The sequence below is a fragment of the Cygnus olor genome, chromosome 8, assembly GCF_009769625.2.
Source record: "Cygnus olor isolate bCygOlo1 chromosome 8, bCygOlo1.pri.v2, whole genome shotgun sequence".
Lineage (NCBI taxonomy): Eukaryota > Metazoa > Chordata > Aves > Anseriformes > Anatidae > Cygnus > Cygnus olor.
In genome coordinates, this window is record NC_049176.1 from 33,010,694 (window position 1) to 33,034,169 (window position 23,476).

Sequence of the window (23,476 nt, forward strand, 5' to 3'; positions counted from 1 at the left end):
CAGGGAGGTTGTTGAGTCTCCTTCTCTGGAGGTATTCAAGGCCCGTCTGGACGCCTACCTGGGCAACCTGCTCTAGAGAACCTGCTTTGGCAGGGGGGTTGGATCTCTTGAGGTCCCTTCCAACCCCTACAATTCTGTGATTCTGTGAAATACGTCAACCAAAACTACGTCAAGCAAATTGGGCTATGTGGTTTGTAACGTTTATGAAAAGGACCATGCTTCTTAATTATAATGCATGTAGTGGCTTTGAAACAGTCTGTACTTTTGATGTAGAAGATTAAAAGAAGCCTTTGCAGCTTGGGTTAGTGAAGTGTTCTCAGAGTTGATCATTATCAGTGGAGATGTAAGAAAAATACCAGTTACTGCTGGGCAATTTACAATAGCAGGCAATGTAAAAATTCTGTAGATGTTTTTTATGCAGTTATATACCAAGCTGACAAAATGACCTTATAAAGTATTTTAGCAATGTTCCTTGGAGATTAAAAATACAAACTCATTAATAGTAACAATGTGAATTTTACTGTATCTTAAGTATTTTCTTTAAACAGACATACAAACCTCTAATATTTGTAAATTTTTTAACAGGTTAAAACTGCTGAATCAAAAATAACTAACTTAATTTACCTGAAGCATACTCTAGAACTTGTGGAGCCCCTAAAAGTAAGCTGTATCTGTCTTTTTTTTCTTTGTAATGTACAAACCAGTTTGCCCTTCTTTATACATGTTACACTGGTTAGATTTACTTTATATCTTGCAGAACACAGTACTGCCAACGTAGTCCGTTAACTCTTAAGCCAATTGAAAGAAAGTACTTGAGCTCAGTACTCCTAAGAACTAGATTCCTGTTGTTACCTGAATATGATTTTATAACATACATTTACCTGCTCAGGTTCTGTAAGCTGCTTATCCAACAGCTGTCAGCCCTTTAAAAGTGCTATGAAAAGAATTAACTGTTTGTGTTCATATTGTACAGACTGCTTTAAGAAGCTGTAACACACCACTGCTAAAGGCCTATTACAGTTCTCTTGAAGATAGAAGGTATTATGATGATAATTTTTTATCTTTGCTTATTTGTAGTTACAGGTATAGCTCTATTTTGACTAAAAGCTGACATTGACTTAAAAAAATAATTAAATTTTCAACAAACAAATGCAGGGGAAAAAAAGCAGCAAAATGGAAAATTAACCATCGATACTGTAATTGCTGATGAGCTATACTCCATTAGAAATTACTATGAAAATACAAAAGTAGTAAAGACAAAGTAGAAAAGACGAAAGTTTCCTGCAGTCCTTATAGTAATACAAAAATAAACTGTTGCTTATATAATTGAGAATTTATATCTCCGAAAGATTTGAATTATATTATCAATCAGGCTTAGGTATATTTGTACTTCATTCTGAGGTGGGAAATACACATGAAATTTAGTGTTTGTTTTCAACAGTAGAAAATTTGCTTCGGTTATTTGTAATTTCAGAATGATAATGCAAATAAAAACTAAAATATTACATTGCTAATAAGTAACACTACTAATATTGCAGGTTTGGAATTATACTTGAGAAGATTACAACTGTAATTAATGATGATACAAGGTACACAAAAGGATGTCTGAGTATGAGGACACAAAAATGCTATGCTGTTAAGCCAAACATCAATGAATTCCTTGACATAGCTCGTAGAACATACACAGAAATTGTTGATGACATAGCAGGTATCTCCAAACCAAAACTTTTATTTACTTGCAGTTCAAAAAACGTTGTATCTGGCATACAGAAGCCACATAATCATGTTTTATAACCTTATACAGAAAATGTATTTAGTATTGTTATAAACTGGTCATCATTGATGAGTAACTAAAGTACTTTTGATACATACGTTCAGATTCTCCGTTTGTAGGTAAAAACTCGGTTTCATTTAAATGAGGATGAACAATTACATTCTGACTCATTTATTTGACTCCTCTGCTCCTTATCCTCTAAAAATACAGAAAAGTTAAAGCATAATAATTATTCCAACTAAAACAATTCTGTATAAAAAAAATGAATTATTTTTATTAGCTTAAAATATCTCAGTACTTTCTTCTTTATATTTTGACCAGCCTTGACCTATCTGTGGGCTGTTTTTCAACCAAGCTATTAGGAGTTGGAAAGTACAAATTAAAGAAATTTTAGCATATTATTTATTACTGTGCTTTATTAACCTTTGTGTTTATCCTTAATTTAAAATAGATGAAAAAATATCCTCAGGAATGGATTTTTTTTTCTTTAGTTCAAAATTTTAGTTTTTAAATTTTAGTCAAAAAAGTTTTAGTTTGATTTCTAGCTAGAGGACCAGCTTTTTAGTTTTCTGTATAATTAGAAAAATTACAAAGTATCAGAAACTTTAGCATCTGTAATGTGTTGTGAACCTCCTGTTTCCTTCCAGGCTTATAGTCTATATAATACATGGTGAAAAATACAGACGTTACTGCTTTTTCTTTCCTAAACCTTCCAAAATTTGGTAGCTGCGAGGACTAAAGAGTATGTCGACATCTGTGTTCCCCTTGCCTGTTTTTACTGTAGCCGATGTGCTTGGAGAAGGGGTTTTTCTCTCTTTTGTTCTTTACCACATTATACTCTAAGCAACTCCAAGACTGAAATATCCAGAATGGCCTATAACTTTGTTGGTCTACATCATGGGTGCTTGGAACACAAAAGTGAACAAGCTTAGAGCAGCAAGCATCAGGAAACACCACTAAATAAATCCAGCCTTTCTTCTCAAAGGAATACCACTATTTGCATTGTTCAGAAGTCCCATAACTTTGTAATACATCTTCTTCAACCATGTAACAGTTTTCTATGTACACCCATCTCATCTAGAAACAAGACTGATTAAGGGTGGGATTACAAATGTAAAGCATTACCCTCAGTGAGGGGTGGAAGACTGCTTAGAGTCATTTAAAGAACACGCAAATAAATCTGATTCCCCATGTTTTTTTTTTCCAATCCCTTTATGCAGCCAATTTTTTACATTAATACATTAATTAGATCCCGTAGATCCACTTTTAAGGCCTTTAGTCATGTTACTTATCTGACATGTTCGACCTATGTAAATCACTTCCGCAGTTTGTGCATATAAGTATGTATGCATGTGTGTATGTAATTTGGTTCCAATCTTTATTTGTGGTACGTAGGTATGATAACACAACTTGCAGAAAAGTACAACCTACCAATGAAAACAAGTTTCAGTTCTGCTCGTGGATTTTTTATCCAGATGAATGCTGATTGTTCAACACTGCCCAGTGGCCAACTTCCTTCAGAATTTACAAAGGTATCTGCACTAGAGATGTTTTCTTCAAAATACTCTTGAATGAGTAACTTATATAAAATGTATAATACACTAATAAAACACATACGGTAATTTAAATAATTAAAATAATTTCAGTGAATATACCTAGAAATAAATGAAGGTGTAATTGGTATGTTTTTTATAACCACACTATTTCTAGCTATACTTAATATAGTAAGAAATACGCAATTACATGCATTTATGTTGTTTGCAATTATAAAGTTGTGTATCTTGCCGATAACTGCATTCTTTTGCGAGGATTTTTTTCCTAAATAGACTTTTATGAAATGAAACAAGGCATTATTTTTTCCCCTTTTTTTCCCATGTTTTTCCCAGTTTGCTTTTAGAAACTGTTTTTCGCTTCTGATTATGTGACAAGTTCTTACTGTTGGTTTGAATTCCCCATAGATCACTAAAATGAAAAACACATATAGCTTCACTTCAGCAGACTTAATAAAAATGAATGAGAGATGTCAGGAGTCCCTGAGAGAAATATATCACATGACATACTTGTAAGACCACTTAAAACTATTAAATGTTTGTGCTAACAGCATTTATTTTATCCCATTAACAGCTAATTACATGTTTTCTTAATGCTACCTTTTTGTTAAATTATGTTTACTTACAGAAATAATCCAAAGTGACACTGATCAAGTATAGTACCTGAGAGAAAGGAAGTAACATGGTGTTTATTGTATTAAGATGATTACAAGTACATAGGCATTTATTTAGAAATGTAGCCTTTGTAATTATTTTTATGGATGAATTATCTCCATAAAATGGCACAGTAAATGTATTAATTTTTTAATGGAGAATCATTAATTTTAGTCACTCTTGCATTTACAGTAGAATTACCTATATCTGTATTTTTGTCCTTGCTGCACCCTGTGTTGCTCTGTTGTTTCAGAAGACTTACTAGGTGTAACATTTCACGTGAATTTTATGAAAATTATTTTTAGAAACCATGTTTGTTTGCATGAAGGCATAAGGGAATTAGAGTTATATTTGAGATGTTAATAGAACATACTTGACTCCACAGCTATATTTGTAGTTAATTCTTTATGAAGCTTTCTTACGAGCTGTTGGTATTTGAGCTATGTGTCTTGTGTCTGATAGCAGTAATTAATCTGAGATTATTGTATAAGATCTTAATATACTTCAAAGAAATTAACGTATTTGCCTGCATTTGATAACCTCACATCCTAACATATGGAGTATGAACATTATTAACTGTTGCTTTATTTCCATAAGGTGTGTAAAGTGACACTAGGTACTGTACAACAGCTAAATCAGTGTCTTATTTTAGAATCGTGTGTAAGCTACTGAACGAGATCTATGAACATATTCATTGCCTATACAAGCTGTCTGATACTGTGTCAATGCTGGACATGCTGCTTTCATTCGCCCATGTCTGCACTGTTTCCGACTATGGTAAGTTTCTTGTTTGATTCTGTCATAGGCCAATTAAAGACCCTCCTGCTGGAGGATATCCAAGTTGTTTGTCTGGTTCTCCAATTGCTAAGCCCATGTCATTTATTTTTCTAGGTCTCAGTAGGCTCTAAGTATCTTGGTCTATCCTTGCCAGTTTTGTGCTGATACTCTTCCTATTTCCATCCACTGGAAATACATTCTGCCATTTAGATGCTGTAAGCCTTCATAGCCAGTCTTTTCAAGTTAGCCAGTGTAAGCGTATTCTTTTCAAAAGTATGTCGTCTGTGAACGTGCTGAGTTTACCCTTCTGTTCCAAAAGGCCACAAGATTATATAAGGAGGTCAGCCTTCTTATACCTTAAGACAAAATAAGTGGCTAACTTCTTTATTTGCTTCAACTTTTGTAACACTTTTAGATATTTTTGGGAAGTAGAGTCTTCTAAGGAATCCAAGATCATGTGCTTACTTGCATATTATTCACCTCCTGGGTCAGAAGTTTGGTTGTATTGCATCACTGGGTCATTCTGCTTCCCTAGCCCATTTTTGCAATGTACAAATGAACTCATGGTCTTCAATTAGTGCTGACCTGAGATACCTATCTGTACAACCAATGCAAACCTGAGGTACTTATCTTGAGTACAATGCTGTGTAGATGCTAAATCACATTAGGTCTGGAAAGCCATCTCAGTAGGTGTATTAGCTCATCATTACTGATGCTGCTCTGAAATTTCCTGTACAGGAGTAGAGTTTGTTTACTTTGCAGTATCGCAGTGATTCTTTATGTGCAGATGATTCCATTCACATCAGTAACTGGTACACTTGAGTCATTGCAACCTTTTTCACGCCAAATGAATCAGAGCACAACTGTACTTCAGCAGTTAATAATGAGTCTAAAGCTGCTTTGCTTCTCCTGTAAATCTGCAGTTTCCACTGCCAGGCCTGAATGTGTATCTGCCCAAAGAAACAGACTGTCATTTGTAGCTTTCAGTCTCCTGTGCCACTTGACTCTCTCTCTCCTAAACCATTAAATGGCTAAAAGCTACACATGGTAGTTAGAGTTGCTCAATGTTGAAACTTGAAAACCTGCTTTGGCATTTCTTTCTTGAAGGCTGTTGCATTTAAACAGATAAGCAATTTTAACAATACTTCCTTGTTAGCCTGCAGTACTGCCATAGAAGTAGACAGAGAGGAGGCATAAGGAATAGGTTGAGAAAAAAACTGTTTGGACAGAAATACATACAGATAGTCCCAGTATCAAATGGATCTACGTAGGCATGGTACATACACGGATTATCAATATACTATAAAAACAAAAATTAAAGGCAACTTCCTTGCTTCCTATGCTTATCTAATAATATATATGTATTAGTAACAGGTAGAGTTCATGACTTCCCTGTATTTTGTAAGTTTATTTTTATAATGCTATATAGTAGATATAAAGATGAAACTGGGTTCCACATTCTCCATTTGAATTACTTTTGAAGTTTCACTGTTTGTATTTTTCTTTATTACTGGAGTTCTGTACTACTTACCGTGCAACACAAACGCTATGTTAATTTAGAAATATAGTGTTAGTTATGGGATTCTTTTTGTAGTAATAAATCTTGAGGGCTTGAAAGATGATCAGAATCTATATCTGAAAATAGCCGGTAATTCTTTCAAGTGCTCTATCTTAGTCTTGCTGACTACAGGAAAGTAAAAATTAGGGAACTGGGACCACAGAGTCTGACTTCTGTAAGAATGGATTTATTTCAGACCACACTAGTTTAGTAACTTAAAGGTTTCCATAACTCTACAAAGCTTTGTATCCTTTTTCTCTTTTAGTTCGTCCAGAATTTACAGATACTTTAGCGATCAAGCAGGGATGGCATCCCATTCTTGAAAAGATAGCTATGGAGAAACCTGTATCTAACAACACATACCTGACAGAGGGTAGCAACTTTCTCATTATTACAGGACCAAATATGAGTGGAAAATCAACATATCTAAAACAGATTGCACTCTGTCAAATTATGGCCCAGATTGGTGAGTAAGACTATACCACATTTGTAATCTTTTGCACCACTTTTATTGGTTTCTTGTTAAAAATAGAATTATTGTTGAAGCTTAATGTTTCAGTTTCAAGAATAAGATTCTATCTAAATAGTAAAATCTAATGTTTAGTTCTTTTGATGGGTGGACCATTCAGGGGATAAGGAATTGGCTTGAAAGTTGCACCCAGAGAGTGGTGGTCAGTGGCTCTGTGTCTGTCCAGGTGGAGGCCAGTGATGAGTGGTGTACCTCAGGGGTCCATCCTTGGACTGGTACCGACAGTTTAATATCTGTATCAGTGACACAGACGATGGGAGCACACCCTCAGCAAGTTTGCAGATGACACTAAGATGAGTGGTACAGTCAATACAACATAAGGAAGGGATGCCATCAAAGGGGCCTGGACAAAAGCGTGGTGTGCCCACGTGAACCTAATGAGGTTCAACAAGTCTGAGTTAAAGGTGCTGCAGCTGGGTCAGAGCAATCTCAGACATTAGTACAGACTGGGAGGAGAACTCAGTGAGAGCAGCCCTTCAGGAAAAGACTTGGAAGTTCTGTTGGATGAAAAGCTTGACATGAGCCAGCAGTGTGTGCTTGCAGCCCAGAAGGCCAAGTGTGCATTCCGGGCTGCACCAAAAGAGGAGTGGACAGCAGGTCGAGGGAGGGGACTGTCCCCCTCTATCTACTCAGCCCTTGAGAGGACCCAACAGGAGTACTGCATCCAGGTGTGGGGTCTCCAGCACAAGAAGGATGTTGATCTGTTAGCACGGGTCCAGAGGAGGGCTACGAAGTTGATCCAGAGGGCTGGAGCCCCTCTCCTATGAAGAAAGGCTGAGAGCTGGGGCTAGAGAAGAGAAGGCTCTAAGGTAGACTTTATTGCAGCTTTTCAGTACTTAAAGGGGGCTTATAAAAAAGATGGACTTTTTGGACTCTTCTGAACAAAAGAGCAACTTTTTGCTCAGTCACATGACAGGACAAGGGGGAATGGTTTTAAACTAAAAGAAGGGAGATTTAGATTAGAGGTTAAGAGTAAATTCTTCCCTCAGAGGGTGGTGAGGCACTGGAACAGGTTGCCCAGAGAGGTTATGGATGCCCCATCCCTGGAGGTGTTAAAGACCAGGTTGAATGAGGCCCTGGGCAAACTGATCTAGTGGGTGGCATCCTTGCCCATGGCAGGGGGGTTGGAACTAGATGATCTTGAACTTACTTAGCAGTGGAGAATAAAATTTGTTCAGTGTGTGTTTATAAGTATAATCCCAAACAGCATGTTCTTCAGGAATTACTCTCAGAAACATGAGTTTAATATGAATAAAGTCTGCAAAGTCTTCTGGCGAGCTTCGTGTTCTTTTCTATTCTATAAAACTAGTAAGTCTCAAAGTCTGGTAAGGCAATATAAATCTTGGTTTATGAAACTAAGATTCCCTGGGGTTAGTATCACAATGTCTACAGAAATGTAAATTAATTCTACAGTTCATTCCCACTTTTGCATCCCTTTAGACTGACACACAGCTTCAGGCGTATGATTTCTTAAGGTTTTGCTGATAAGATTCTTCAATTACGGTATCTCTGTAATATTTTTTCTTATAAAGTAGCGGTAGAATATTATCCTACAAAACTTTGCAGAACAAGGTGCATTCTGTACAGTGCATAAAGACCAAATGTAAAACACTGACATATTCAGGCAAGCTGGCATTTGTCACACTGATATGAGAAAACTCTTACCTTACTTGTTTTGCAGGTTCTTACGTCCCAGCAGAGTATTGTTCTTTTCGAATCGCAGAGCAAATTTTTACCAGAATAGGTATGGATGATGATATAGAAACAAATGCCTCAACATTCATGAAGGAAATGAAAGAGGTATTAAACATAGCTAATCCAGGGGCCAGGGCCCATTTTTACTGTTAATCTGATTGAAATTGTACTAGTATATTTCTACTGAAAGAGTGTATTTTAGAAACAGTACAAAATTTCAGCTTTAATCTCTTACCTAAATGATAAACTACAGAAAACATGCATTTCTTAAATAAAGATACTCCAATTTGGGTACAAATTGGTGTTCGTTTGGACAGTGGTTCCAAAGGTTTTTTGTTATTTCTTGAGCCTTACAGAAGTATTTTTCTAAGCCTAAGCCTTCTCACTTTCTCTCCTAAACTGATACGATTTTGAGGAAAACTGATATGGTCAATGGAAAAAAGAAAGAGTGCTGTAGGACGAATCTTTGCTTGTTTAGAATTGACAGCTATTTGAAAGCTGTGAAAAAAGTAAAATATATGGATCTGACGAGTTTTTTTTTTACATTTAAGTTTTATCTGAATAATACAAACTATTCCTATTAGTAGCAGAGTTTTTAAAAAGATGCATTTCTAGGAATGATAACAAATTTAATATTTTCCTAGATAACATACATCATACAAAATGCTAATGACAAATCACTCATCATAATTGATGAACTTGGCAGAGGTACCAGTGCTGAAGAAGGTATTGGCATTTGTTATGCTGCCTGTGAATACCTGTTGAATTTGAAGGTAATTCTGAAAAAAAAAAAAAAAAAAAAAAAAAAAAATTTTTAAGCCTTGTAATTATTTTATCATACTGGAAGCAAACAGTAATTTCTCATAACTGAACTTAATTATTTTAGGTATTTCTTGCCTACATAAGACATTTGACATTTTTTTGTAACTGATGAATGCAAAGATATGGTGATAGACAAAAAATGCTGATGTAATCTGCACTTCTGTTCACTGGTCTCCATCTCTTTACAACTTGCTTGGAAGCTTGCTTTCTTGTCTAGAAAAAGGCTAACCGAGTCTGTTTAGTTTTGCTTAGTTAGTACAACTTTGTATGCTTGAACATTAAAGGTGAACCTCTTTACGTGTCTGTTATCTTACCAACGGTTCTTCCATACAACTTAAGAATTGATTATAGAGGTTAGAGGTTTGCTTAGAAAAGTGGAAGATGATTTTAGATGGGTTGGAAGTTTCTTTATTACTAGTAACCTCTATTACTAGTTTTGTAATCAACCTCAGTTTGTTATCAGCTTTTTGACACGCATAGATTCAGTTTCTTGTCAGAGTTTTATTCAGAGTACTTATGTGGTTTGGTCTAAAAACACACACATTTTCTGTAGCTTGTACTGCTGGAAAAGCATTCACTGAAAATATTAAGGCAACCATTTGACAGTTGTTCAAAATAACCCAAGTCAGATTTTAAAAGCATCGTGGATTTTGTGTTACTTCTGATGTTCTTTTCCTTCCATTGAGAAAGGAGTGGGGGAATCCTGAATGGGATAAGATATCCTTGCCAATGATAGAACTCATGGCTTAATTTTTTTCATTTGTTTTAGTAATTATTTTAGTAATTTAAAGATGGCTTTTCAGAATTGTGGAGGAAAAAATGGACCTCTGAGAGATCATTTTTCTTATCCCTTGCAATTTAGAATCATAGAATGGTTTGGATTGGAAGGGAGCTTAAAGATCATCTAGTTCCAACCTCCCTGCTGTGGGCAGGGACACCTCCCAATAGACCAGGTTGCTCCAAGCCCTGTCCAGCCTGGCCTTAAGCACTTCCAGGAATGGTGCGTCCACAGTTTCTCTGGGTGACCTGTTCCAGTGCCTCACCACCCTCTAAGGGACGAATTTCTTCCTAATATCTAATTTAATCTACCGTGTTTTAGTTTAAAGCCATTACTCCTTGTCCTATCACTGCATTCCCTGACAAAGAGTCCCTCTCCTGCTTTCCTGTAGGCCCCTTTAAGTACTGAAAGGCTGCTATAAGGTCTCCCTGGAGCCTTCTCTTCTCCAGTCTCAACAGCCCCAACTCCCTCAGCCTGTCTTTGTAGGATAGGTGCTCCAGCCCCTTGATCATCTTCATGGCCCTCCTCTGGGCTCACTCTAACAGGTCCATGTCTCTTGTGCTGGGGTCCCCTGAGCTGAACACAGTACTCTAGGTGGGGTTTATTTATTAAAGGATCATTTCAAAAATAAATTTTCTTTTTTTCTTATTTAGGCATTTACATTGTTTGCTACACATTTCCTGGAACTGTGTCATATAGATGCTTTATATCCCAATGTGGAAAATTACCATTTTGAAGTGCAACATGTGAGAAGCAGTGCTATAAAGAAGGAAAAAATCGCGTACACTTACACGCTCTCTAAAGGATATACAGAGGAAAAGAACTATGGTAATGGATTCCACTATGACTCTTAATAGAAGACTGGACAAATTGAAGGATTGTGAGTCAGTAAAGAAATGAATGAGTGACAATAAGGTATAACTATGTTTTAAAGAGTTACAGAAATCCATACGTTTCCAAATGCTAGATTCCATAGTTGGATCTGTGATTTAGGTGACATTTAATCAATAGGAAATTAGCTAAACATAATTATTGCAAGCCAGTGGTGTCTGAGGACTCCAGATTATTCCAATCAGGTTTGAATTAACTAGACTTAAAATGCTTCTTTATCAGAATTTCAGTTGTAAATTTCTTTGCCTTTGTCAGTACAAGGTCAGTTTTGTATGCTACAGTCCTAACGCAGAAAAAAAACATGTTTAGACAGTGTTCTTAGAGAACAGGAGACCTTTAGTAACTCAGTGTTGCTTTATTGTCGTACTTGAGCAAAGTTACATTAAAAAAAAAAAGTGCAAGGGCAATTCTTGTCCCTTTTCAATTTTTAACCCTACAGTATTAGATGTAGGATTAGTGTAGACCTGATGAAGCACAGAATTTCCTCTCAACAGCCAGGGCAACAGGCAAAACGAAAAGTGAAAAAATCATATTAGGGCGGAAAATACCACATATTTTTCTTATCCTGAGTATCTGACACCTTGACTGCTGGCAAGAGTGTAGAAGTTGGAATGTGACATCCATATCCACTAGATGCCCAGATTCAGTGGGGAGCATGTTTAGCACAATCTCAGTATCTTGCCAGCCTGCCAAACTGAAAAACTAAACAGAGAAAGCTATTACCACCACTGTCTCATTTTTTCCCTTTAGCCTCTAATGTATCAAATCCTGCCCACTTACTGACAGCAGTAATTTAAGTGAAAGTGTATTTTAGAGGCACCATTACAACAAAGTAGGCATTTTATTTAGCACCTCTCAAAACAGTATTGTTTTGAAAAAGAGACCAAAAGAGAAAATTTATAATAATTTTTTTTTAAATGAAAATTTCACCCTTTAAAAATGAGCTCAGCTGATTCTAGCACACATACTGTGAAGGGTGGGAAAAGATATTTATCAAAAATCCTAATTTGTATTTTCTATGTTTAGGATTAAAAGCTGCAGAAGTTTCCTCTCTACCACCATCCATAATTTTGGATGCAAAGGAAATCACAAATCATATTGCAAAACAAATTTTGGTACGTAGTGGGTAGTTATACTTTAATTCATAGTTTTTATAAAACTGTATATTTTCATTGTTTCTAAAAGGCTACAGAATAAATGCTACATAAGGTTTTATGATGATAGATGGCATCAAGAAAGTAAAATTTTTATTTCTGAAACTAATTATAAGAGATTGTTAATTATAAGAGATCACTGTTAGGTGACAACACAAATAATTCCTTAGCGTTAAAGGAGCATTAGATGTAATGTTGGAGTTTAAAACAAGAATCACCTGATCAGAAATAGGTTGGAAAACACACTATTAGTATTGTAATGACAGAACATCATTAATTTCCTATTTTAATGCATGCATATGTTTTTAAGAACAGCACCAGCAGAAAAGCACTCCTGAGATGATGAAACGCAGAGCTGTATATCATTTAGCAATGAGATTGGTTCAGACTGCCAGAAATTCACGATTAGATTCAGACAGTTTGCGAATATATTTGAAAGGTTTGAAGAAAAAGTATAAAGCCAGTTTTCCTGCATCTGAACAAAATGATGAACAACAGTAATGTATAACGCAGGCTGTTTTAATAATTTTTGACTGCAAGAAGATTCTGATTTTTTCCACAGTATTAGAAACACAGCTTCTTGTATGTCTATAATGTCTTAATTCTTAGTCTAAATTATACTCACTACCAAAGACCATATTCTTCACGTTTGTTTTTTTTGTCACAAATAAAAGCATTTACTTTGTATGTGAAACAGTTCTTTTTTGATAATAACTATATTCCTTTCATTATTTTAGAGACAAAAAGTTGTATAATTAGCCATTTCCACATTATATATGTGGTATTACAGCTCTTACATCCAATACCAAAGATTTTACCTAACAAAAAGCAGTCTTTGAAACAGGCTGTCCGCTTGTCTTTCACAGACAAGTTCTGTTTGCGCTGTTGGATGTGCATGTGCAAATCCTGTTGCTCCCTGCTCATAGAGGGTTCTAACTCTCTAAATCATTGTTTAATGCAACATCAAGTAACCAGTCCAGTACTGCTTCTTCTCCAGAACTCGGCACCGAGGACTTTTTAACACTGTTTATTGGGTTTTGAGTAGAAAATAACAGGATATAAATTTTAACAAAATGCTATTCTTTTTCCTTCTTTTTAATAAGAATTAATCAGATGATTGCAACTTTGTATCCCAGCTTGAAGGAATTTGTCTTTTCCTCACTGCCTTCCAACCTACTTTGGCCAGGAATTCATATATATTTCCTTCATATATAGTTTATTTTACATATATGCATAAAATGTATATATGTAATAAATGTATATATGTAATATATACATTAATGTGTACACAGGAGTGCAAAATCTGATTCATAACAACAAAAAAAATACATTTTTATATATAGTTATGTATTTCCTTTGTAAACATACCAATGTAAGCAGAATTACATTTCTACTAGTTGCACTCTTTTCCTATTTAAAAAGTGTTTTTATTGACTTATTAATCACAGTTCCACTGTCTTCATGCCTCAAGTGTTGCTGATTTTATCACCTATACCCATCAGTAATACCATATTTGTTGTCTTCCAGTGAGAGTCTTGACAAAAGTAAGTAGTTTGTGTTCACTCCTTTTAACAAAAGGAGCCAGAGTACAAGGGCTATTTGCTTCAGACTCTGACTGAAGAGGGTGTACATTCCCATTTGCGTAAGCCACCACATCACCAGAAAGAACAGTCCTGGGGGTTGTTTCTCAGCTGCCTTGGGTAGGTTGATAATGTCAGAACTATTCCCCTCTTCTGTGCTGGTCATTTCAGAGCCATTGGGTTGCTTCCATTTGGTCTGTGAGGACTGTTTATGTACTGCTTATGCCATTCTCTTAAAATAAATTTTAAATGAGTCCCTTTTTCCTTTCTTCCCCTACTGATGTCTGGATACCAAGAAACAGGACCAGAACACAAAAAGATAGTACACTTTTATGCTCATTTAGAGTTACGGAACGGTTTGGGATGGAAGGGACCTCTAAAGATCATTTAGTTCCAACCCCCTCATTGTAAAGAATTTCTTCCTAACATCTAAATCTACCCTCTTTGAGTTTAAAACCATTACCCCTTGTCCAATCACTACAGACCTTGGTAAAGAGTCTTTCCCCATCTTGTAGTCCCCCCTTTAAGTATTGGAAGGCTGCAATACAGTCTCACTGGCATCTCCTCTCCTCTGGGCTAAACAACTCCAGCTCCCTCTGCCTGTCTTCACAGGAGAGATGCTCCAATGCTCTTGTCATCTTCGTGGCCCTCCTCTGGACTCACTCCAATAGACCTATGCCTCTCTCATGCTGGGGGCCTCAGAGCTGGATGCAGTACTCCAGGTGGGGTCTCAAGAGCAGAGTAGAGGGGAAGAACCACCTCCTTTGACCAGCTGGCCACACATCTTCAGCGTAGGATACAGTTGGCTTTCTGGGCTGCAGGTGCACACTGCTGGCTCATGTCGAAATACTGACAGCTGCGTGCACCGTTCCCAGTAGTGAGGTGAGTGAAACCCTTTGGTGGTGCCTCCCAGGAGTATCGGGGGGGGTGTGGGGGGGGAAGGATGGGACATGTTCTGCTGGGAGCGGGACCTCTCCCCTGGGTGCCCCCTCCAGGTGCCCTGAGGGCAGGGACTGGCAGGAGTCCAGGACCCACGTCTGCCTGCCTAGGAAAGTTTCCAAGTGAGTGCTCAGACAGGTTTCCAGTGAGCCAAAGTCAGGGCCGCACCAGGCAACCAGCGGAGTGGTAGTAGAGAGCAGAACAAGAAGAAGGCAGGCCCCAATGCCCAGGAGAGTCAGTTTGGGGAAGGATGGGTGCCTCCAGAAGCTTCCACAGGAGGAGGGCTGCCAGGCTGTTTGCAAGCTTCAGAATGAAGTGTTGCTGCAAGCAGCAGAAGGGATTCCTCTCTAAGGGCTGGTGCTGAGGGCCAAGTGGTCCCTTTGTCCCCCTGTGGACATCACGGCTGACTGCATCTGGCTGAGGCTGGCAGAGGCCTGTTCCCTGTATTTCAGTTCTTCCATCTTTGTCCTGTAGCCAGTCACATTTTTCCCTTCTCCAGCCTTTTCTCTCTGCTACTCTGTCCTGGTCGTTTTTGCCTCTGTTGATCTGCCTGCCCTTCTTTTCCTTCACTACTCTTCCCTGCTTGCTGCCATGATTACTTCTATGTATATCCTGCTGTCCTGCATCACAGTTCACCTTTCTCACTCTTTTCTCTGTGCATGCTGTCCTGGTCCCCATTCCTCTGCTACCTTCTTAGTTTGTCCTCACCCTTCTCTTTCCACCCCCCTTATCCCTCCCCGGCCTTCCTCAGTCCCACTCTGCTTTTTCTTCCCATCACGTTTTGCGTCTCCATGTGTCTCAACTGTTTTTCTCTATCCTTTTGCATCTGTGTCTTCCCCTAGCTATCTCTCTGTCCAGCTGCCTGTTTGATCGTTTCTCTATCCCCCTATCAAGCTGGTTGTCCCCTTGTTTGTATTCTCTATGCTGTGCTGCTCCCCATTTCTTTTTTGCTTTTCTTCCTCAGTTTTGATCTTCCAGCCCATCCCTATTTTTTCCTTCTCCCTTTGTCCTGACCTGCAACATGGAAGGGAAAGCAGAGGGAACCGTGCTGTGGAGGAGATTTTTTCTTTCGTGAAAATCTTTCCCTGCAATACCTGTTGGTGGTGTTCTGTCATTTTCCATTGTGCTTGCCCTTTTACCTCAGGCAATGAAAGTTCAGGCTGAAATCTCAGATCTGTTGTACATTCTTTAGCAGAAGTACAGGTTTGGTGTGAACACCCCACCTTAACACCTCAGATTACATCTGTACTGCCAAAGGGCACATGTAGTGACAGTTATTTCATTGGAGCTGAACAAGCATCATAAACCTGAAATTTAGACTCCTCCCCTGAAAGCAGCCGTACAAAACCATTTTTTTTTTAAAAGGATCTGCTAAGCAACCTGAGCAGTTCTGGAACAATAAGCTATTTTAAACTTGAGATTAATAAATGCTCTTTCTTCTTGTAAGCTTATCAAAGTTCCAGCTAATTGCAGCAGTCTGGACTTTTGGCAAGGTTGTAAATCAATCACTGTTGTAACTTGGATATTAATATCAACTGTCACAGTTGTCCAAATGTTGCACAAATACTGAACAATTAAGTTGGTAGCTGTTCTGGGCCAGGTGTACACATTGAGTAAAGAGTGGAGCCTCCAAAGCCCTATTTTGCACAGAGACGATCTCGGACATTGAATTCAGCCTGGTGCCTGCCAGCAACCCTGGGTTTGGGGAGCAATGTGATCATGTTGGTAACAGAAGATGAAATATACCAATATATGAATAACAGAAGATGAAATATACCAATATATGAAATATATCCAATGAATATTGCTTCATATGTGTTACATTTGTGATGTGTGTGTGCTGCGCTTGGAAAATACAAAATATATGTGCAAAGACAGCATGAGAGAATGCACAGATTCATGACGAGGAGTAAGGAGGAGGATTAAAAGAATGCCAAACTTGCAAGACATCTAGATAACGGGGCCCCTCGGACCCCGGGAACCAGGTCAAACCAACCTTACGGTTTGGACTGAGACCAAGGGCTTATAGAGCATGCGCAAGAAGAAAAGGTTAAAAGTTCAACTCTGATGAAGACATCTTACCTCATCCCGATGACCACCAGAGAGTACTACGCAAGCGCAGAAGGACTGATAAGATAATTAGCATACGAAGCGGGACTAGGCGGAGCTAGGAAATGAATATGCATAGATGTGTTGTAAAACTTAATGCATATGTAATATGTTAGGAGATAAAAGAGAACGTGAGTGAACAAATCAGACAAAGTTAGATTTGGGCAGGCAAGCCCCTAACTTCCGGCGCCTAACAAAAGCACCTTCATATAATCACTTTGTGGATTATGTGTCTTCGTGAATGCTAACAATCAGACCACCACTTCTGTGAGAGTCTGCACACCCCACCCCCTCTCTCCCTCGCCCAGAGAGCCCTGGGGCCTCTGTTTGGGGGGCTGGAAAGGGCCAACGTGGCCTCTGCTTCTGCATCCCAAAAATGGGGTACTTTGTTTTTTGAAACCCAGAAATACAGGACTCGGCCTCCATCAAGAGGAAATGGTCTTAAACTAAAAGAGGATAGATGTAGATGTTAGAAAGAAATTCTTCACTGTAAGGGTAGTAAGGCACTGGCACAGGTTGCCCAGAAAAGCTGTGGATACCTTATCCCTGGAGGTGTTCGAGGTCAGGCTGGATGGGGCTTTGGGCAACCTGATCTAGTGGGCGGTGTCCCTGCCTGCAGCAGGGGGCTTGGAACTAGATCATCTTTAAGGTCCCTTGCAACCTGAGCCATTCTATGATACACTTTAGTCCTTCTCTGAGCTTGCCTGAGGTGCACTGGTATGTGCTGCAAGGAAGCACGGAAAAGCCTTCTAAATGTTTCATAGTTTACATTACTATAAATAAATATATAATATGAATGACATTTAGCTCTTCAGACCCCAATATCATACAAATAAATAGCACAATTAACATTTTTCATAGAATCATGGAATATCCCGAGGTGGAAGAGACCCATAAGGATCATAGAGTCCAACTCCTGGCACCGCACAGGTCTACCCAAAAGTTTAGACCATGTGACTAAGTGCACAGTCCAAACGCTTTTTAAATTCCGACAGGCTTGGTGCAGTGACTACTTCCCTGGGGAGCTTGTTCCAGTGTGCGACCACACTCTCAGTGAAGAACCTCTTCCTGATGTGTAGCCTAAACCTGCCCTGCCTCAGCTTGACACCATTCTCACGGGTCCTATCACTGGTGCCTAACACTTGCAAAAATAGTTTCTTTTTCAATTTGCAGTAGCTTCCTAAAAACCAATTCTGCTCCTATTGACATCAGAGGCAGAACTTCCAATAATCTCAGCAGCACAACATTTGGCCACAAGAAAAGCAAATAAGAACCATATTTAAAGACATCAAGTACACATTTTTAAAGTCTTCCAGCTATGCAAGGATAGACTTAGTATTTTGAAACTTCGTTGAGGGAGTTAACCTTGCAAATTACAGTATAAAATAACATTTTTATATCCCACATCTTTGACTAGTTAACAATAAATACTACATATGATAATAATACATATAATAATAGAGTAAAATCCATTAATTTATCTACATGGGGTAAGAGAGATGTACCTGATAAAATGCGCATTACAGGTAATAACAAACTTCACATACCTTTTTTACATTTGAGCATTCCATTTTATGTCATGTATGTACATGTATAAACATGTGTGTGTTTAACACATGGCACATCCATGAAACTGACCATAAAACTTCCAGTGCCACTGCACCGCCACCAGTCTGGAATTACAACCTCCAGTGGCACTGCACAACCACCATGCCCATAAAAACCTTCAGGGGCACTGCAGAACCAACTAATTGTCCACACAACCTCCAGTGGCACAGCACCAGCGCTGGCCTGACCATGCAACCTCCAGTGGCACCAGCCTGGCCGCAGAACCTCCCGTGCCACCACTCCACCACCAACCTGACCATACATCCTCCAACGGCACTGCACAACCGCCACTCTGGACATACAACCTCTGGTGGCACAGCACCAATACCAACTTGATCATAAAACCTCGGGTGGCACTGCCCCACCACTGGCCTGGCTATGCAACCTCCAATGGCAGTGCACCACCAACAACGTGATCATACATCTTCCAGTGTCACTGAACACTACTAGCCTAACCGTACAACCACCAGTGGCACTACAGCAACAGCAACCTGACCGTAAAACCTCCAGGGGCACTGCAGTACCACCAAACTGTCTGTTTGACCTCCAGTGGCACCGCACTACTATCAACAGACTGTAAAACCTCCAGAGGCATGGCCCTACCACAAAGCTCCAGTACATATATATAACCTCCTGTATACATATATATATACACACATACCAATGCCACTCTACTACCACCAAACCCTGACCTTAAAAATGCCATTGGCACTGCAACATGACCACATGACCACTACGACCATACAAACTCCACTGACATGGTAACATCAGAAAACTCTTGACTGTTAACCCTCCAGTGACACTGGAACAACCAACCTAAATATACAACAGCCACAGACAATGCACTAACACAAATGAAATTGTAAAAACAACGTACATGCATTGCAATACCATAAAAACTGACTTTAAACACTTCAGAGTGAAACTGCCGTACCACCACACAACTAGAGTAAAACTTCCAAAGCAATACAAATACCAAAATACATCCAGAAATCTACCTCTACACCCCTGTAGTGTCGCAAACTCTCATCTGGAAGTCACCTTGAAATTCCTGAAATTCCACTGGGAATAGCCTAAAATAAACCACCACAACATAGCTCATGAAAGCAAAAATAAAAAGTGTTCTTAAATCACTCAAAAGAAGTCTATAGGGAATTGTAGTGGCACGACCAAAGCACAGCTGGGCTTCATGGTTGCTCAACAACTACCACAGAGAATAAAAACCACTTTATTCAGGAAGGATGACCAAAAAAAAAGTTGCTCCTTTACTCTTGCCTCACAGCTCCGCACCGGGACTCTTCTGTCTTCCTCCTCCACCATCGGATGCTGCAAAAAGGAAGGAGGAAGCCGTGAGACATGACAAGAGCCAGCTCCTGCACCCAAAGGACAGGGGGACACCCGCCGTGCAGGGAGGTCCCACCAGGAATACCTGGCCAGTGGCCAGCCCCTACCCTTACCCCGAACCCCCCCACACCCCCCCAGAAACCACCGCGGATCAGCTTTTCTCACCGAGGCGATGCGCAGCAGAGCTCCAGACGGGGCCGGAACTGGAGCTGGGCTCAGAGGCGGGCAGCCAGGGCAAATGAAGCTGGGCGTGCAAGGCAGCGGCCACAGAGCTCGCACCCCTGCTTACGGGGGGATCCAGCCGCTGCCTGGAGTGCAAAGTGCCCGGGAAAGCAGGGCACTGCCAGGCCCTGACTTACAGGGCAGCCCTGGTCCCAAGGCCCGCAGGAGGCTCCTTCTCTCCCATCCGGGGGCACCCAAACCCCGCTAGCAGGGTTATCGCCCCGCACACGCTGCCGGCGGAGCACAAAGGCTCCCATGCCCAGACCTGCTTACAGGCGGGACGATGACACCCAGGGAGACCCAGAGCTCGGCCTTCGCCCGCAGCAGCAGGAATGACTCCAGGCAGCCAGGATGTGGGGCGGCACAGCCAAAGGCTGTGGGCCGGGACCCCAGCCCCACGTACGGGGAGAGCCAACACCCGGCCCCACGCATTTCAGCCCCACGCCTCTGAAAGGCTGGGGCCAGAGACACCCGCCCATGCTTACAGGACGGGGCCCTACAAGTCCTCCCGCCCAGCCCAGGGGATGCGCACAGCTCTGCCTACAGGGTGCTCCCCAAGCGCTGCCCAGTCCCAAAAAGCCCCACGGAGCACAATGCTCTGGCCTGTGCCCCAGTTCCAGGCTGGCCCTCCTGGCTGCACCACAACGTTGCCTCTTCCATACGCCCGGGAGCAACCTCATCCCAAAAAGCAGGCCTTGTGCCCAGCACCTCCTGAACCCGCACCCTCCCTCTGCGGGGCAAGGGAGGGCTCGTTCCTGCTGCCTGCCTAGCAGCAGGCTGCTGCGCTGCAGCTTCCCCAGCCCTGCTTACAGGGGGGGTGACGGGCTGCTCTTGGGACAGGGGGACAAGGGGAAAGGAGAGGGGGCTCCATGGCTGGTGACACGCACCCCGACGACGGGGCTGTCACATTGGCAGGGCGCCAGCAGGACGGGCGGCCGCAAGGGCACGGACCCATGCCCTGGCTACAGGCTGGTCGCCTTGCCTGCCCCACTACCAACTGGCCTCCCTCCCTCCCAGGAAAAAAAAAAAAAAAAAAAAGGCAGGGACAGGCCCAGACTCTCCCTCCACTCCATTCGCTGGCTGAGAGGGAATCCCCCCGTGGCTGCCCAGAGCCCTCCTTTCTCTCCTGGGGAGGCCAAGCTAAGCTGCAGCACTTCTAACAGGGACCTAAAGGACAAGCACACTCACTCGCTCACTCACGCCACTTTGGGCCAGGGCAGGGGCAGGGGCAGGGGCAGAGGCAGGGGCAGGGGTCAAGCTGGCGTTCCAGAAGAGAAAGAGAGCTCCATGCAGCCAGCGCCTGGGGAGCAACCCCTCCCTCCCCGCCAGCAGGATGGGAGAGCCTCAGGCCTGTCCCGAGGGGCTGCATGGAGGCCACAGGCCTCAACATAACAACAGGCGCTTCCTGGGAGGCAAAGGCCAAGAGCCGTGACACGCCCCGATGACAGGGGGTCACGCTGGCTGGGCCGATGGCGGGTAGAAAGCCACCAGGGCCACAGGAGCGGGGAAACAGACTGCCCCCGCTTACAGGGGGGCCTCGGAGTCTGGCGAGCTACATCTCCCCCCTCGGGTGCAGAGATGCTGCCTCTCGCCCTGCTTACAGGGGGGCTGCGCTCTCCGGGCAGTCAGAGGAGCAACGGGCCAAAAGGCCAAAAAAAGCGCAAAGACCCAGCCCTGCTTACAGGGAGGGCGCCCAGTGCAAACCAGCCACGCTCTCCCGTGACCACAGCCCCCGTGACAGGGGGTTCCCTTTGCCCTGGCTGCCTTTCTCTTGCCACCTCGTCAGACCTCCGCTCCTCTTGCCTCACTCTTGCCTCGCAGCTCCACACCGGGACTCTTCTGTCTTCCTCCTCCACCATTGGACGCTGCAAAAAGGAAGGAGGAAGCCGTGAGACATGACAAGAGCTGGCTCCTGCATTCGAAGGATATGGGGATGACAGTTGTGTCCTTTCGACCACTTGTTACCACAGATTTTCCCTTCAAAAAGTCTTAATTTGTCTCCTTCAAGGTTCGTCGGATTTTAACCCATGAATGTAATTTTACATCCTCTTATATTACTGCAGATTTCCCTCAATATGATCATTTTGTCCCCTTCAAGTTACCTCAGATTTTAATCCATAAATGTCATTTTATATCCTCTAATTCTACCACAGACTTTCTCTCACAAAATGGTCATTTTGCCCCCTTCAAGTTACCTCAGATTTCAATCCATAAATGTCGTTTTATATCCCCTCATGTTACCACAGAATTTCCCTCAAAATACTCATTTTGTCCCCTTCAAGGTACCTCAGATTTTAACCCTTAAATGTAGGTTTATATCCTCTAATGTTACCACAGAATTTCCCTCACAAAATTGTGATTTTTCCCTCCAGGTTTCCTTAGATTTCCTCTGTAATATGTCATGTAATATGTCATATACACCCTCTGAAGTTTTGATCCCTCAGATTTGATCCCCCATGTCATTTTATATCCTCTAATGTTACCACAGATTTTCCCTCACAAAATCTCAATTTGTCCCCTCCGAGGTATCTCAAATTTTACCCCCCAAAATGTCATTTTATATCCTCTAATATTACCACAGATTTTCCCTCTACTCATTTGTGCCCTATGTAACACCCTCCCTCTGCCCCAGGTCTATCCGAGGTTTCTTATCACAGAGCGCACCCTGCCGGCAGTCGCTCGGCTCAGCCCCGTCGCCTCCCTCTGGCTCGCCGGCAGCTCTGCAGCGACCGCCTCCCACGGCTCGCGAGGCAAGGGCGGGAAGCGGCGCGAGCCAACCCCGCGCCGCAGGGAGGCTGCGCGAACGCCCGGCGGGAAGTGGCGAGCACGCGCCTGGCCGCGGCTGCGGATTACGGGCGGGAGGAGACGCGGCGCGAGCGAGGCAGCCTCTGCCCCCCCCCGCCCTCCCTCGCAGACGGGGCAGCCGCCCCCTCAGGGTAGTCCTTTACGGCCCCTCGGGCGTTTCTCCACGATTGCTGCTGCCGTCAGCCCCACGCCCCCGCCCCTCAGCTCCCTTCAGCCCAGTCCCTGTCGGGCAGCAGCCCTGAGGGCCGACCCCGCCGCGGACTCCCCGGGCTGGCTCGGACGCGTGCCCGTAGGGATTCGCGCGGTTTAGCGGAGGGGAGCAATGTCCCTGGCTTTGCCAGAGCGGCCCTCGTCTTTGCCCCCACCGCTGCCACCCCTGGCGCCACCAGCGCCGCGGATGCTCGCAGGCGGGGCTGAAGCCAGGCGGCGCGAGGGTCCGGCAGCGGCTGCGCTGCCGGCTGAGCCGCGTCCGAGGCCACTGCCGGGCTGGCTGCGCGGCCAGCTCGACCCCATGGGGCTTCCAGGCTGTCGGGGGCGATACTTGTCATCAGGATTCGCAGGATTCCCCACTACAGATGGACGCGGAGGCCTTATTTTCTCAAATTTCTGTTTGTTGCTGCTTACCACAAATCACCACTTGCAGACATACGGTGATTATTGAAAAGGTACGTGTGAGTATTGATAACA

The 23,476-nt window shown here is 42.1% G+C and overlaps 1 protein-coding gene across 17 annotated transcripts in view; it reads left to right on the top strand.

Moving 5' to 3' along the window:
- Positions 1 to 14,367, top strand: part of MSH4 (mutS homolog 4) — a 33,794-nt gene extending 19,427 nt beyond the window's left edge. For 4 of the 17 annotated variants that reach the window (XM_040564705.1, XM_040564711.1, XM_040564709.1 and 1 more), the window contains 12 exons: positions 586 to 660; positions 974 to 1,038; positions 1,539 to 1,708; positions 3,170 to 3,306; positions 3,733 to 3,836; positions 4,631 to 4,755; positions 6,579 to 6,779; positions 8,524 to 8,642; positions 9,182 to 9,310; positions 10,791 to 10,965; positions 12,055 to 12,143; positions 12,498 to 12,871. In XM_040564705.1, the coding sequence (XP_040420639.1) occupies positions 586 to 660; positions 974 to 1,038; positions 1,539 to 1,708; positions 3,170 to 3,306; positions 3,733 to 3,836; positions 4,631 to 4,755; positions 6,579 to 6,779; positions 8,524 to 8,642; positions 9,182 to 9,310; positions 10,791 to 10,965; positions 12,055 to 12,143; positions 12,498 to 12,683 (1,575 nt within the window). In that variant the 3' untranslated portion in view covers positions 12,684 to 12,871. Of the gene's footprint in view, positions 1 to 585; positions 661 to 973; positions 1,039 to 1,538; positions 1,709 to 3,169; positions 3,307 to 3,732; positions 3,837 to 4,630; positions 4,756 to 6,578; positions 6,780 to 8,523; positions 8,643 to 9,181; positions 9,311 to 10,790; positions 11,053 to 12,054; positions 12,872 to 13,709 lie in introns of those variants that run through there. The other 13 variants (XR_005821845.1, XR_005821849.1, XR_005821847.1 and 10 more) reach the window with 13 other exon arrangements.
- The last annotated feature ends 9,109 nt before the right edge of the window (positions 14,368 to 23,476 follow it).